The sequence below is a fragment of the Phodopus roborovskii genome, unplaced genomic scaffold (assembly GCF_943737965.1).
Source record: "Phodopus roborovskii unplaced genomic scaffold, PHOROB, whole genome shotgun sequence".
Taxonomy (NCBI): Eukaryota; Metazoa; Chordata; class Mammalia; order Rodentia; family Cricetidae; genus Phodopus; species Phodopus roborovskii.
Window position 1 is genome coordinate 12,187,545 of NW_026126599.1, and position 16,727 is coordinate 12,204,271.

Consider the following 16,727-nt stretch of genomic DNA (forward strand, 5'->3'; position numbering starts at 1 on the left):
ACTAATCTTGTTCTGTAATTTGGCCCCATCAGCAACCATTTTTCCCTGTGCAAAAGTATGCCAACTCAAATAGTAAAACACATTGCCAATGAAAATGGAACACATTATATTAAATATTAATTGTGAATAACTACAAAATGATTAATAAGTTTCCCATACTTAGCTCATACAGCTTGTAACAGCTTCGGGACTATTAGGAAGGAGACTTTCCTAGCATCAAAGGACAGGGGCAGGAACAGTAATTAGAGCTGTCTATCCTTTTATAGCACCCGTGCTCACCCAACAAGTACTGCTTCATTTTAAATTCCTTCATACTACAGGATAAAGGAAAATATGTCCTTTCAAAAGCTATAGCAAATAAGGTCACCTTTTAATTAATTCTGTAACTAGGAAACAATGTTCTGAGATGTTCACGTGCCTCATTTCTTTACCGTCTCTTACAAAGACCAATGTGCCAGGATCAAAAAGAAATACTGGCAGTCTCCCTAGCCTGAAGACCCAAAATGCTTCATATTCAGAGCTTTCTGAGAGTTAACATGATTCCACATCATGAAACACTGTTTCACATTCAAAACTATTCTAAATATTATATGAATCTTCCTTCAGGCTGTATGCAAAAGGTAAATATAAGATTAAAGCACAGTGAATTTCAAGGTTAGATATGAGTTCAGCCTCTAAGATGTCTCATGAAATAATGTGAATGAACAGCCCCATAGCTGAAACACTTGTGCTTCCTAGTATTTTGGTAAGGTAGCTCTACCCACTGAACAAAGCCAAAGCTTCCAGGTGAGGTGATTTCTAGTGCAGTGTAAGCTGCAGTCCAAGCTGACTGAAAATAACAGCCCTATCTACCAGCAGTCCACCTTACCCAGAGGTCATGTTCAGCATAGTCAAAGAGAAGCCATACTTTCCGATCAGCATGAGACAGAAACACCTTCTGAAGAGAGATGACATTTGGGTGCTTAAGCTCTCGAAGTAACTACAAAACAAAGGAGATTCATTTAAAATTTAACACAAATACCAAAAAAAAAAAAAAAAAAAAAAAAAAAAGAGGAAAAAAGAATCACAAATCATACATGTACGCATATACAGATTATGAGCATGCCCTGCTATGCCATGGCAGACATTTTCTATGGCTGCTAGGAACTGAACAAAGGTCTCCGATGATGAATGCTGAAACAGAGAGACCACTTGATGCCCGGGAGTCCACAGCCAACTTGGACAACAAAGCAGGGCTCAGTGTTATCATACCCGCCCACCCAGCCACCCCAGCTGCAATTCAAAGGCAACACAAAGCCAGCACTTACTGATATTAAACATTCAATAAACACCCACATAGTGTGATTGCTAAACAGGTGCTTTGTGACAGAAACACCTGCAGGGAAAAAGATACTGAGAAAAGGTAACAGTAAATCTGTCACTTGTTACTTGACTGGTGATTTTAACTTTTTTGGGTTTTTCAAGACAGGATTTCTCTGTATTGCTTTGGAGCCTGCCCTGGAACTAGCTCTGTAGACCAGGCTAAACTCTAAAACTCAGAGAGAGCCTCTGCCTCCCGAGTGCTGGGACTAAAGGTGTGCACCACTACTGCCCAGCTTTAACTTTTTAATCAAAATTACAATTATAGCCATTTTTAAATCCACAAATCGATAGCATTAAATATATTCACCATTATAAAACTTTTTCAACGTTCCCAGCAGAAATGCTGTACCAATCAATGACCCAGCTCTAGGTAAACTCTATTACCTGTCTCTAGGGGTTTCTATGGTAGGTACCTAGTGTTGACTCATAATACCTTGTCTTTCTCATTTGTGTTGACAGGTATGTACCTGTACTCCCTCCCAGTACCAAGGAACTAGCAGGAGGAAGGACAACTTTGGGTATCACTTCTGGGGTGTCATCCCTGTGATTGATTGGTTTTTATGTGTATGCATGTGTATTTGTGAGTCTACTACATGTGCAGGTAGCCAATTAGATGTGGGAGCCAGATCCCCAGGAACTGGAGTTATAAGCAGTTGTGAGCCACTGGATATGGGTGATGGTGATCAAATTCACATCCTCTAAAAGAGCAGGTGCTTAAACACTGAGCCATCTCCTCAACCCATTTAGTTATCTCTGTATCATCTACCTATCATCCATCCATCCATCCATCCATCCATCCATCCATCCATCCATCCATCCATCTTTGAGACAGGATGTATCATTGGCCTGGAATTTGCCACATGACAGGCTGGTTGGTGAGCCCCAGAGAGCCATCCATTCTCACCTCCTCTTTCATGGGATTACAAGCACTGGCAAGTACCACTATGTCTACCTTTTTTGGTAGATCCTACAGATCAAACTCAGGACCCTGAAAGCACTTTATCTACTCATACTTATCCTTTTATGTCTGGCTCATTCACTCAGTATATCTTCAGGGGCCATCCTTGTGGGAGCATGTAACAGGTATTTTTTTTTTTTCCTTTTTATAGGTGAAAACATTCCATTGTATAAGGAGACACTCCTCAGCTCACAACAGATTAACATTCTGATAAATCCTAAGCTAAAAATATCATCATCAAAAAGGCATTATTAAGCCAGATGTGGCAGTGCATGCCTGTATTCCCAGAGCTGGTCAGTGGAGATAGCTGATCCCAGAGACTAAACTGGCCTTCAGTAGAACATTTTTTAATTTTTACTTTTCTATTTGTGGAGAGATGGTTAATCTTTACAAAATAAAAGGTTTAAATGCATTCATACCCACTTTATTCATAGAAACCACTTGTTTTTCCAATTTTACCAGTAGGGGAAATTTTAATTTTTTTTTGAGTATATGTCTACTTTGAATATATTCATTATAAACCTGATTCACCCTAGTTATCATATTTAATTTAAACTTGCAAAGTACAAAAATAGTAATATTTAAAAACATATGTCAATATATGCCACTCAAGAGTGAAGAAGAAAAAGCTAGTTAAGAAAATTTCTAATATTCTAAAAATGACTCTTTTCTTAAAAAAAAAAAATGAGTTTGTACATGTGTGTGCATGCACGTGTGTGTACGGACTAGAGGACAACCTCTGATGTCATCTTCAGACACTGGAGCTTGGAGCTGTGCAATTACAGTAGATTGGATGGCCAGGAAGTCACAGGGAGCCTCCTGTCTTTACTTCCTAGGCACTGGGATTACAAGCATGCCCTGCTATGACCATGGCAGACATTTCTACTTGGATGCTAAGAACTGAATAAAGGTCTTTGTGATTGCAAGGTAAGTACTTTATCAATTAAACCATCTCCCCAACACTGTATTCTAACGTTAGCTGTTCCTAAAAGCAAAACCAAGTTCTAAGTGTACACTTTAATCATGGTAATAGTTAAACTGAACCTTAATTATTCCAAATTATTTCAAAATTTAAATTGAAGAATATTTCTTCAACCAAACTCTTAGAAACTGACTAAAAACAGAGGCTAAGGTTGGAGTGAAGTGCACTGTGAAAGTGGTCTAATCATGACCACCCCATCTATCAGATACTTTCTGGTATGCTGGTGGTGGGCAACTTACACCTACCAAACAGCCAGTACACTAAGCTAAAGGGATTCCAGTCCATAGGAACTATGGAAATGAATATGACAAACAGCTCACAGCAAAATGAGAACTTTGCAACATCCTGGCTTTGGAAGAACCTCTCAAAATTCTCTCTTCCTCTTTTATAAATGCTTCCTGAGGAATGGTTGCACCACATCTAGAACATGCTGAGGACATGTGTCACAGTCCAGCCTGGGTAGGAGTGACAACAGATCAAAGTGAACAATAGGAAGTCTAAGCTTTTTATTTGTAATAAATATTATTTAAGAAACAAACTGAGCCAGGCAGTGTTGGTACATGTTTTTAATTCCAGCACTTGGGAGGCAGAGGCAGGTGGATCTCTGTGAGTTCCAGGCTAGTCTGGTCTAAAGAGTGAGTTCTGGGATAGTCTGGGCTACACAGAGAAACCCTGTTTTGAAAAAACCCAAACCAAACAAACAAACAAACAAACAAACAAAAAAAAACTAAAACAAAAAAAATTTCTGCCCAAGTTAAAAATGTAGAATACATTGATAAGTATATTAAATAAACACTTTGTTATTTCTTTATGTGTAAATACATTTACATTTATTGAGATATGGGTAAGGGTAAGCACATCTGATCCAAAATTTAATTGAGTTTATCTACAAAAACATTTTGTAGCTGGCTATGTTGGTACAAGCCTTTAGCCCCAGAACTCAGGAGGCAGAGTTTTGAGATCAGCCTGGACTACATAGAAACTTCCAAGATTGCCAGGGCTACATAGAGACCCTGTCTTAAAATCAAACAAACAAACAAACAAACAAAAAAACGTTTTGTCATTTGTTTGGTAGGGGATATATACATAATACATACTTGATAGTGAGTGTAAAATTTAATGTGAACTTTCACACTTTCTGTTTTAAATGCCAATTCCAGCTACATGTAAGTTCATTAACTTGTATAGATTTTGGATCTGGTTAATTTTAATGTGGTGTTTTTATTTAACTAGAAGTGAATTTCTAAAATGTAATAAAAAAAAAAAAATAAATGCATGCCCATGAGATGGTTTAGCAGGTTAAAGGCACTCATCACCAACCTGAAATTGATTCCTGGGTCCCACAGTAGAAGGTTAAGAACCTAGCCCGGCATGGAACAAATAAATATGCGAACCACAAATGCCAAATTTAATCAATTTTCACATATTAAGCCCTCGGAACCAAATTCACATCAAAAAATAGCCAAAACATTATCAGCACTCTAAAAGCTCTTCTTGTTCAGTCCAGTCACTTTATTCCCATCAACAGTCGTGATTAGCCTAACTTTTTCTATCACCACAAAGGTTTGAATGAATTTTAGTTGGTTAAGATTGACCTGTGTAAATAGCAAAGAATTTGATGACTATTAATGATGCAATTAATGATGCATAAAATAAGTTATCTCAAGAGTCATGAGTGGGAAAAAATGGGCTAGAGAGGTGGTCCAGCTGTTAAGAGCAAAAGGCCACTCTTCCCGAGGTTCATGGCAGCTCACAACTGTCTATAATCCAGCTCAAAAATCATTAGAAAAAACAAACACAAAGAGTGGGGAAAATAGCTGATTAAAATACACCTAGAATGGAGAAATGGAAGCTTAGAAGCCACGGTGGAATGAGTCCCTGCACACTATCAGGGAAACAAAGGATCCAGATGGTTTATACTCTGTCAGCTGCTTCTCCAGAGTCCACATGATCCACTTGCCAACTGCCCCAACAAACTGGTGGGAGATAGGTTTTGGTGTTCCCTGTGTATTCCTCCACTGTTCCATGTTGATTACACCTGTCACATTCTCTTAGAGGTCCTCACAGCCACACTTATGGAGCTGCTTGCCTCTGCCCTAGGAGCCATTCATAGATGAAAGTACCTCCATCCTTCCACAGTTGCTTTGAGCAAGCTGCCACTGCTGCCTACTAGCTAGGTTTGTTTGGTGCCTGAAGCACTGTTTGGAGCCTGTATGTACTTGATGCTATTTCTAAGTTTCTTGTCCACATGCTGAGGACTTTGTGCTCTTTAGTAATGTAACATTTGTATACTTTTAGGAAAAGCCCTTTGGGATGGTCTGTGCCATCATCTACTGCCATCCACAGTGTCAGGACAAAGAGGGAAGGATTAACCAAAACTAAGAACGCATAAAAAAGCCATATAGAAACCTACTTTTTAGTTTTATTACAGAGTATAATTGAAACAGTTATACCCATTTGCCTATGCCCTTTGGCCTTGGGATAAGCAATTAAAGGTCAAATTAAATAGTCCAAAACTAAATTTTTTATGTTTATTATTATAAATTTCAGTCTCATGTTTAAAATGTTCATGATGCTCAGATACATTGTTAAAATATATAAATGTGTACAAATTAGTTTATTTATAATAAAATAATGTCCATGAAAATACAACTTAAAAAACCTATGTAATGGAGTCACCTTACTTGAGTGGATTAAGCTCCTCCCAGTGCCAGTGGGGGGGCTCTAAAATAATTCAGGCCATTGCTTATTGTGGAGTATTACTTCAACTATGTAAAGGTGTGTTACATTTGTTTATGCTGCATTTAATGATGTAGATGTGTTGCTTTGTCCACCTAAGGCACCTTGGTCTAATAAAAAGCTGAATGAATGGTCAATACCTAGGCAATAGAGGGACAGGCAGGGCTGGCAGGCAGAGAGAACAAGGGAGAAAGAAAGGGATATGCCTACGGCCAGCCAATTACCTACCAGTCAGCCAGATATAGAGTACATATAGAATGAAAGAAAGGTAAAAAGCCCTAAGGCAAAACGTAAATAAATGAGGAAAAACAGGTTAAAATAAATTATAAGAGCTAGAGGGACAAGCCTAAACTAAGGCTGAGTATTCATACTAATAAGAAGTCTCCATGTCTTTATTTGGGAGCTGGCTGGAGGTCCTAAAAGAGCAATTGCATTGCTCTGGGTTGCTCAAGAGAAATGGTTAGGTACTATGGCTGAAGACATGGTGGAGTTACGATGCCTTGCCAACTCTCTACTCATTCTTTCCTTTTCCCATGTATTTCTATCTTGACACCTGGTTCACTTATTTGTACTGTTATAAGATTTATGACTCCCTTTTTCTAACAGTGTAAAAATACTCAGACACAGACACTCAAATTTGTGTATCTTCATTTTTCCTGCTTTAATATCCTGTCAACAAATGGCCTGTCCTTTGAGGATAACATTAGCATGAATCTGTTAAATGAGTGTGAATATTAAATGAGCATTTCTAGATTATAGAAGCAACATTTATGTACAGACAGGAAAACTAAAGCAACAACAGAGGCAGAGACTGTGATACACACCCATGAAAGTCTGATTATAGAGTCAGGAAACAACATTTGGAACCACATTTTTTAAAAAAAGTCGTTGTCATTGTGTATGTGTTTGCATCACGGCATGTGAAGGTCAGAGGAAAATTAGCAGGAGTTGGTCCTCTCATTCTACCACGGAGTTTTGGAGACTGAACTCAGGTCATATATATAGCTTGGCAGTAAGCACCTTTACCTACAGAGCCATATCAGTAGCTCAGAGCCACAGTTTTATAAAAGTAAAAACTCAAGTCAATCTCAAGGATGCAATATTTAGTTTAAATGTATACACAATTATTAACTGTATTAATATGAGAATACTTCCTTTGGAGTAAGGAAATTCTAATCACCACATGGAAAGCTGTGCTTCCAAAATAAAATTGAACACACGGTGATAATAAAAAAACAGAATTTCAATTTTATCTGGTATACATTAAGACACCAATCCCACCCCAGACATAGAAAACTTAGCTTTATATAGTAACTGACTGTCAATGACCAGACTTGAGTAACAACAGGAATTTTAAGAATAAGTGATGTTTATTGGGGGAAGGTGTTCATATAAACAACTGAAATTAATTTTACCCAAAAAAAATGCCACTTTCACTGCTTAAATTTTTTTTCTACTTTATACTTGTTTAGAAAAATATTTTATCAGCTTTCAATTCATATGACGGCAAACATAGCAGAGACCTGCAAAGTTGACACTCCTAAGTCAGCTGACATGGTAATAACAAAAATTTCACTTACTGCTATTTCTCTGCATGCTGACATAGAGATTCCAGTTCCTTCTATCTGTTTTAAAGCGTAGTCTTTATCGTCCTTCCTGTAAAAACAAGGTTATTTTAATATACAGATAGCTCTATGTTTGCATGCACTCTAGTAGAGTACTACATAAAAACAAAACCATGTGTTTAACACCAGTGTCAGGGAGGAAAATCTTCTTAGATATGTAGGTAAAGGAAATTACTTATGGAGGGGTATTACAGCACCAGAATATAAAGACTTGCCCAGGACTCCAGTTTCTTGTTTGGGACACAGTCAGACATGGAGCTCCGAACTCCTATGGACAAGTTTCCTTCTAATTATGAAATAAAGCTTGATTTGTAAAACCAGTTTACATATCAGAGGATCAGAAAAGCTAATATACAAAAATAATGCACAAAACGATTGTAACTTTAAAAACAAAAACATGTTATAATCATACTCTCATAATGTATAACTTAGGTCACACTCAAGTACCTTCGAGAGACATTCTCTTAGCACCTACTTCCAAATATTACACATCAAGAACTGTCCTAAAAACTGGGCACACACGAGTTCTACCTACTACAGAGTTGCATGTATCTGCTGCCTTAAATGACTAATCTGCTATGATACAATTCAAGTGCTATAGCAGGCCAAGTGTAAATCCAGGGATTTTCTGACCCAAGCAGACTTCTCAGAGGTTATCATCTAGCTGGGGGAATGGCTCAGGCAACTCTACACCTTTATTTTCCTGGATGTTACTGAGACCCTGAAGAAGATCAAGATACAGAAAAGTTGAAGAATATTCCACTCTGATGACTTGTAAAATGAATATAAGGTCATACCTTAACAGGAAATGTAGGGGTGAGTACAAAGGGGGACTGATTGAATCTACCCCATGTAAAACCAGTTAAGGTTACTTAAGCCTTTTTTTTTTTTTTTTAAGTTATTATTAAAACTTACAGCTGGGAGATGGTGGTGCACACCTTTAACTCCAGCACTTGGAGACAGAGGCAGGTGGATCTCTGTGAGTTTGAGGCCATCCTGGTCTACAGTGAGTTCCAGGGTAGATTCCAAAGTTACAGAGAAACCTCGTCTCAAAAAAACAAAACCAAACAGAACAAAAGAAGACAAAGAAAAATTACATTTTTCCTTTTACAACATATTTCTACCAAGTCCTAAGATAAACAAATCTAAGTATTCAATTATGACAGTATTTCTCAGGGTGAAATTGTTTTATGATAATGAATTTTACAACATACTTTATAGTAAAAGTAGTATCAGACAGCCATCTCTTACTATTGCTGGGAGTATAAAGTTATACTTGGATCATCAAGTGCAGAAGAAGGTGCTATTCCAAGCCCTTGTGTTGTCCAAAGATTTAACACTAAGGGGCTTCACAAGTGCCTACTGGGGAAGAACAATGTGCTACTTGGAAACAAAGGGTAATTTGGAGAACTTGGTTCTCCATGCCAGTTTTGGAGCAAGTCCTGGACTAATTCTAAACTGTGTGAGATTATTAAAAAAAAAAAAAAACCAAAACAAACAAAAAAAAAAAAAAAAACAAAAAAAACAAAAACAAACAAACAAACAAACAAAAAAAAAAACAACTGAGGACTCTAGCCAGGCAGTGGTGTACACCTTTAATCCCAGTAGTCAAGAGGTAGCAGCAGATGGATCCATGTGAGTTTATGGCCAGCCTGGTCCTGAGTTCCAGGACAACCAGGGCTACACAGAGAAACCCTGTATTGAAAACCCAAAAGCCAACCAACTAAACAACAACAGAAAACCTAAGGGCTCTCCTCAGATGTAGTATGGACCTGAAGTTTTGTGCACAAATAAAGAACCATCAACTATAATGACAGACAATAGAATATTCCTTACACAAACACACACACACACACACCCTGCACAACTCCACACAGCTTTGTTCATTCTCTTGATATCAATTTCCTTATGTTTCCTTCCAAAAGAATTAAAAAGTATTAGAAAAATAATCTCTACCTGCCCCTATCTATATTAATTAGTTCATAGAAAATTTAAATACAAGACATCAGTTAAAGAAAAAATAGGAAAAGTCCATAGATTACTTGAAAAATCTTAATTTTTCTAGGAAAGCAAAGACGTTTGGAAAAGCTACAGATTTTGTGTGTAGCTTTTGGAAGATCAAGACCCACACTCTTCTATGTGAACTGCAATACTCTAATTCAAGAGTTTATTGAGGCTCTCAGGGCAGTGCTGACAACACCCTTGGACAGCATTCAGGAGCTCTTGAAGCAGATGTGGCCACACTTTCCTGTTACTTTCTGTGAAGTAATAGAAGCCAAAAATTACAGCATTCCACAAGCAAGGAAAATCCAGGCTGGAAACTGGTTTTCCAACAGGCTGCCAACAGAGCCTCCTCATTAGGCAAAATATGAACAAGCCACTGACAGCTGTATGAGTCTAACAGTGAGATACCAATGCCACAATGAGACAAACAGTACTTAGCATTAACTAAAAAGGTACAGGGGAAAAGTGACCCAATGACCTAAATGCCCCTTTAATTCTAGTATCACAAAAGAATGTCTAAAAATATTCTTCTAGTTCCTCTCCAGATAAAATCTTCAAGGTCACCCTTATTCAATAAATAGGCCATACCTAATTCAGACATTGTTTATGGATGCCTTTATTTAAATAAAATCTGACTTTTTGTAAACAAAGGGGGCATGGAGATAAAAACACAACTCTCACCTCAAAGAAGGTTAAGAGACAGTTTATTCTAGAACCAAACATTAGTGACTGTGTCTTGGGAAAAGACTCATGTGACCCTGAGTGCCAGTCCAACCCCAAATCAGTTCCATGAAGTTTTATATAACAAAACAAATTAAATAATAAACTATGGCACTTTAAAAATACATTGGTGGAAACGTCAGGGAGGAGGGTTACTGCAGAGCTGGGGAATCTCTACTATAGCTACCTGATGCTGTCTGAAGACATTCTTGGGTTTGTAGAAGCTCGGGCAGAGGTAGGCAATAAACAGCTGGGACAGAGGGTTAAAGTAGCCTGTTAACTTTGGCTTTGGATTTCTAATATTCCAACCTCTTCGCATCACTGAAGTTCTAATCAAGTCAATACTTGTAGTTACAGCTTCTTTTCTGAAACTTTTTCCAGAGGGAAAAAGATATACTAATAATTGTACATTTGTTAAGACTGAACCTAAACACCTGCCCTCTGGAAAGAGAAGCTAACAGAAGACTGCAGACAATGGAAGAGGAGCAGACTCAGATCTCAGGGCCTTGGCACCCCTGCTATCCTGTAGACTCCAAACCCAAGGTTTTTGTTTGTGGAGACAGGCCTTATGGTTGCTCATACTGTCCTAACTCACAATGGAGCTCAGACTGTTCTCAATCTCTAAGCAAGGCCCAGTCTCTTAAATGTGGAATTATAGGTTATACACCACCACGCCTGACCCACACATTCTTTACCATTTCCTGAACGCTGAAGGCTGCATGTATTTTCCCGATTATCTTCTTTGATGAGATCTCCCTTGGGGAGTGAGCAGTTCCTCAGGATAGCTCTGCTCTGAGATTATCCATAAGCACCCTCCATGTTTTCAGCAAGTCCTGGAGCAGATCCATCTCTCTGGCATCTACTCCAGTGGACCATCAGATGATGCTGTCTGAAAATAGGAATAGGCAGACCCTCACACTCGTGCACTTTTCTACCTTAGCTCAGAGAAGACACAGGCAATCTGAAAAGCTATACCCCTAGTATACATAATACATACGAGATAATCACAAAAGATCCACTGACCATCAGAGGCAGAAGGCTGCCATCATCCCATAATGAGTGGGTAGTAAAGGGCTCAGTCAAGTTCTGGATACCCAAGTCTCTTTCCTGAGACTTGATCTTTTCTAATTTAAAAGAGAATTCAGCAGTTTCCTTCTCTGAACTTGTCTAATTACCATAAGACTTTCCAGCTACTCACACACAAAATATGAACAAAGCCTTGGTCAAAGTTTTGACATTGCTTCCTGGGAATCAGAGATCAAAAGCATTATGACACAGGGGCCAATAATGTCTACCCATTTCTTCTGAGAAAGTCAGAGTACACCCAACTAACGAGGCTTCTATTGACTTGGTTTCTTTCTTTCTTTTTTTTAAATTATATTTTATTTTTAGTTACATATATGTATGCATAATGTCACATGAGTGCAGGTGCCAGCAGACCAGAAAAAAGGCATCAGATTCCCTGGAAGTGGGGTTGCAGGTAGATGTAAGCTGCCTGATGTAGGTTCTGGAAACTGAATTCCAGTCCTCTGGAAGAACAGTAAACACTCTTAACCACTGAGGCAACTCTGCAGCCTGGCTTACAGTGTTTTAACTCCAAGATGATTCATGTTTTATAGTCTTCGTTGCTCACTGAAGAAAATACGCAGCAAGGATGCCTCTCTCAGATAATACCCTATGACTTTAATTCTTTTGTATTTCCATTCAGGCCATGTGTCATGGGGCAGCAAATACAACGACTTGCCACAAATCTGCATCCTCTGAGTAGGAGCCTCAACTGAAGAAGTGTCCTGATTGCCTTAACTGATGAGGGAAGACCACATATGGGCAGCACCTTCTTATAGCAGCCCACACAAAGGAGGACTGCAGCACAAGGAAGATCATCTGTCTTGCCTTTCCCAAGCCTGGCCCTCCCTGTCACAGTGTTAACTGACCCTGTGGCTGCCACTGCAGATACTGTCACTTCAGAACCAGTACTTCCATTGTTGACTAAAGACCTGGCGCTCTCCAGGAACCTTCTGAGGCCAGATTGGAACTGCTGAGGCATCCACCATGTGAACGAAGCCAACTACTGGGTTGTTGACTTTCCCAGTGAGAGACAGCCACTGTGTGAGATGACTCTAACCACTGACACACCAAGTGTCAAGGACCAAAAAAACTACTGGTTCTCAGCCTCATATATGAGACAGCTACTGTTAATATTTTAACTTAAGCTGACTTAATAAATTCTGTATTTCTTTTTATCCTATTAATTTTGTTCCTCTAGAGAATGGTATTACAGCAAATTAGTGTTCAAGAATTAAATTCAGTACACGGCCCATTAATATACTATCCACAAGCTATGTAGGTTTTTATTTTTTTAAACAATGGCTTAAAATAAACCCACCTATTCATCCCACAAAAAAAAAAAAAAGGGAGACTACATGTGACCCACCAAATCTAAACATTTATTCTCTGGCTTTCTTCAGGAAAAGTTTGTTGATCCATGCTACTCTTCTATTTCCTAAAAAGGGAGAAACTAGTGTTGATAAACTATGCCCTAAATAGACACCAGAAACACTAGAAAATTCACACTGGGTTGGTTGATAGGTCGTAATTTAAAAACCAAGTAAGAGAGCTAAGCCTATAGCTCAGTGCTAAGTACTTGTCTAGGACAGCCCACAGCCCTGTCCCTAGCATTACAAAAAACAGCTTCTGGTGATCTCAGGGTGGGTCCTTTTTTGGCACCTGTGATTTAGAAGCTGAATCTGAAAAAAAATTTTTTGTTAAAATTATATACTCTGGCCAGGCAGTGGTGGCATACACCTTTATTCCTAGCATTTGGGAGACACTCACAAGCAAAATGACTAAGATAATAAAGGTCTCTGGGCTTTAGTGGTGCAGCACTCAGGAGGCAGAGGCAGGAGGATCTCTGTGAGTTCAAGGTCTACAGAATGCATTCTATGACAACCAGGGCAACACAGAGAAATCCTGTCTTGAAAAACAAAAACAAACAAAAAAGGATAAAGGTCATTCTGCCAAGAGTCCAAATGCCAAGGTTTTTCCCAAGACAACTTATGTTTTCATATAACTAATCACACACAGACACACACACACACACACACTTGTAGTTGTCCCGGCTACTATTTTCATTATTTTTCTGTTAGGCTTAAGTCTTCTGTTGCTGGAACTCTACAGCTCAAACAAGAAATTGTAAAAATCAAAACAAAAAACCCACTGACTCACTGGCCAGGGATGTGTGGTGCAGGGCTAGAACTAAAGAGTGTGAATAGGAAAATTTAGAGTTTGAGAATGGCCTATGTGGCACAGTGAGACTTTGTCTAAACAAAAGGGGAAGGAGGAAGAACCCTTACCCATTTTGTATTCCCACTTGAAAGGCAATCCTACCCAATCATTTTGCAAAGCACCTTCAATATTCTGGAGAAGAAGAAATAACAGGGGAATTCTGAGACAACTACTTGTCAAGTAAGTATTTAGAGGGTCAAGACTTTCTAAGGCTCAGTCACACCCCAATTAAGAGTTAGTACAGGCTAGTCACATTAGGAATGTTATCTTCAATTATAGACTCCAAGCTATCTAGGGGTTCACAATAGTCTCAGGATTGGTGCACTTCCGGGCTTGGGTGACCTATCCTGTGTTGACTGGTCAAAACTGGTTGCTATGCTCTGCTTGCCACTGATAGGCCACTACCATTAAGTACGTGCAGAGCCTGCCAGGTAACTTCTGATAGGTTCCTTGCCATTGGAGGGTATCTGACCTCCTAGTGATTAGGAGCACAGGCAAGGTCAGGAAGCTCAGAACATTTTGCTGAGTCAGAGGCCTACATCTTGCTGGCTCTTTCTGCAGCCTGTCATGGCTACTAAAACAGGGGGCTGCGTGAGGGTCTGGTCCCTTCAGGTGATCTCTATCAAGACACTATTTATGGATCCTTCCTGGGGGCTAGCTTTGTAACTTAACTCACAAAAAGAGACCTTACTGATACTGAAGACACTATCAGCAGCTCCTGCTACTCTACACTTCCCTGCCATGAAGAACTGTAACCTCAAAAAAAAAAAAAAAAAAAAAAAAAAAAAGGACTGTAACCTCAAACAAAACAAACCCTTCCTCCTTCCCCTCTTAAGATGCTTTTGCCAAGCTGGGCGTTGGTGGATCTCTGTGAGTCCAGCCTGGTCTACAGAGCTAATTCCAGGATAGGCTCCAAAGCAATACAGAGAAACCCTGTCTCAAAAAAGAGATGCTTTTGCCAGTCTATTTTATTAAAGCAACAGGAAAGTAACTAATACAATGCATATGTGTTATCCACAGTTACTTACCTTTTTATATTATGTATAGGACACCAAAGTGAATTATAAATGCTCATATAAATAAAAGTTGCTAAAGCAGTCCAAATTCCTTTTATATCATAGTGGAAATGGGTCTTAAGGGGGAAAGCCCCCATCTCCAGCAGCCCTACAGGCTAAGGTTGGCCAACTGCCCCAACATACTAATTAAGAAGACAATCAATGGAAAGAAACAAAAAGAAGAGATTGAACGAATGCAGCCACACCGAGGGAGCGGGTACACAGATCACATAGTCCTGAATCCATCTTTAGGATAAAGAGGCAGGTTTTGGACTTAGAACTGGGACAAAAGGCAAAAGACACACACCAAGCCAAAGTGTGGTCTTGTTTTATCTTTTTCTCAGTTTTGTTCTACAAGATAGTGCAAAGAAGACCCCCACTGCTCAAGGGGACAGATTGGCTCCTAGAAGATGACCATTCCTGCCAAAGATAATCTCCGCCCTGATGCGTAAATTCAAGTAGACATATAAACAAATAAAGTAATAAATGAATGCATCACATGTCTAGGCTCACCAGTGTTCAAAGGCAAAACACCCACATATACTGGTTTGGCAGAACTCCTTGTGCTTATTCTGTACTTATAGCTCATTAAGGTCAAATTGGTCCTAGACATAATGATGGTTCCTGACATTTTATTATAAAACGGAATGGGTAGGACCACATAAGTCATTCCCTTTCACAAAACACACAAGAGAAAATGTAACTAAAAAATTTTAATCCATACTTCAAGATTTGAAGCACTGTTGGAAGTATTTACTGCATCCTCCTGGCTACAAAAGTATTTATCCTACAAACAGTTACTGAGGTGACTGAGCAGTAGTTGGTTGGAGAGATCAGGTGAATATGGTAGAGAGACTTTTCTTCATAGCTCCATTTCTTTACTGCCTTTGCAAGGTGCAGCCTCCTGGGCTTGCCATGGAGAAGACCCAGCCCTTTCTGAGGATGATGCAGGCTGCATGGTCCCTTCATTCTCAGTGCAGCTCATTGATCTGCTGAGCATTCTTGCCCGATGGAATGAATGCTGGGATTCAGAAATTTGGATCAGATCAGCAAACAGAACACCAAATCATAACCATGAACCCTTTTTGGTGTACGGTTTTTGGCTCTGGGACATGTTTTACAGTTTCTTTTCAGCTCAGTCACTGAGCCATCACTGGTGGTTGTATATAATCCACATTTTGTCACACATCACAATCTAAGAGAACAGATTCATTGTTGTATATAGTAAGACAGGAAAACAGTTCAAATGACAGTAGTTTTGATTTCCGCTCAGCTCATGAGCACCCACTTATTAAGCCTTCCACTTTCTCAGTTTGCCGACTGACTGTTGACTGACTGTTGAATGGCACATGCAGAGTGAGCTCCCTGGCTACTTCTGTAGTGGCGAGAGGACCGGCTCTGGTGGCCGCTCTCACTTGCTGTCAGCTTCTGACGGCTGCCACGGTGCTCTTCGTCTTCAGGGCTCCTGCTCCTCTGTGAAGACTCTTCACCCAGCACCGCACTGTGCGCTCCATAGCAGTTCCTGGGCCACATGAGCTGCTCCTGTCGCAGGTGTCTCTCTCTGCTGGGTTTTGATCCATTTTAAACTAGAATAAGAAAATCAGTTGAGCCAGGTGATAGTGGCGCACACCTTTAATTCCAGCACATGGGAGGCAGAGGCAGAAGAATCTCTGTGAGTTCAAGACCAGCCTGGTCTACAGATCAAGTTCCAGGACAGACAGTCAAGTCTACACAGAGAGATCCTGTCCCGAAAAACCAAAAAAGGAGAAAATCAGTTGAATTTGTTTTTGTTGTCTAATACCAGATCCATAGTCTAAAATAGATACTGAATGTCATAAGCAAAAGAACAAAGTGACACATTTAAGTGACACATAATATAATGACATTAAGAATGTGTTCCAGAATCAAACAACAAATTTCACAATACAAAATCTGCAATTAGCGCTGTACAAGCCAAATGGGTAAGCATCCTATTTTGGATCAATGTCAGGAACCCA

General features: G+C 39.4%; 1 protein-coding gene across 6 annotated transcripts in view; it reads right to left on the minus strand.

Annotated features, from left to right (window-relative positions):
* The window catches only part of Cdk8 (cyclin dependent kinase 8), a 63,074-nt gene that overhangs the window by 30,967 nt on the left and 15,380 nt on the right, over positions 1–16,727 (minus strand). For 5 of the 6 annotated variants that reach the window (XM_051205521.1, XM_051205518.1, XM_051205517.1 and 2 more), the window contains exons 2-3: positions 7,622–7,697; positions 869–979 (exon numbers count right to left, since the gene is read on the minus strand). In XM_051205521.1, the coding sequence (XP_051061478.1) occupies positions 869–979; positions 7,622–7,697 (187 nt within the window). The remainder of the gene's footprint in view (positions 1–868; positions 980–7,621; positions 7,698–16,727) is intronic. The other variant, XM_051205519.1, reaches the window with a different exon arrangement.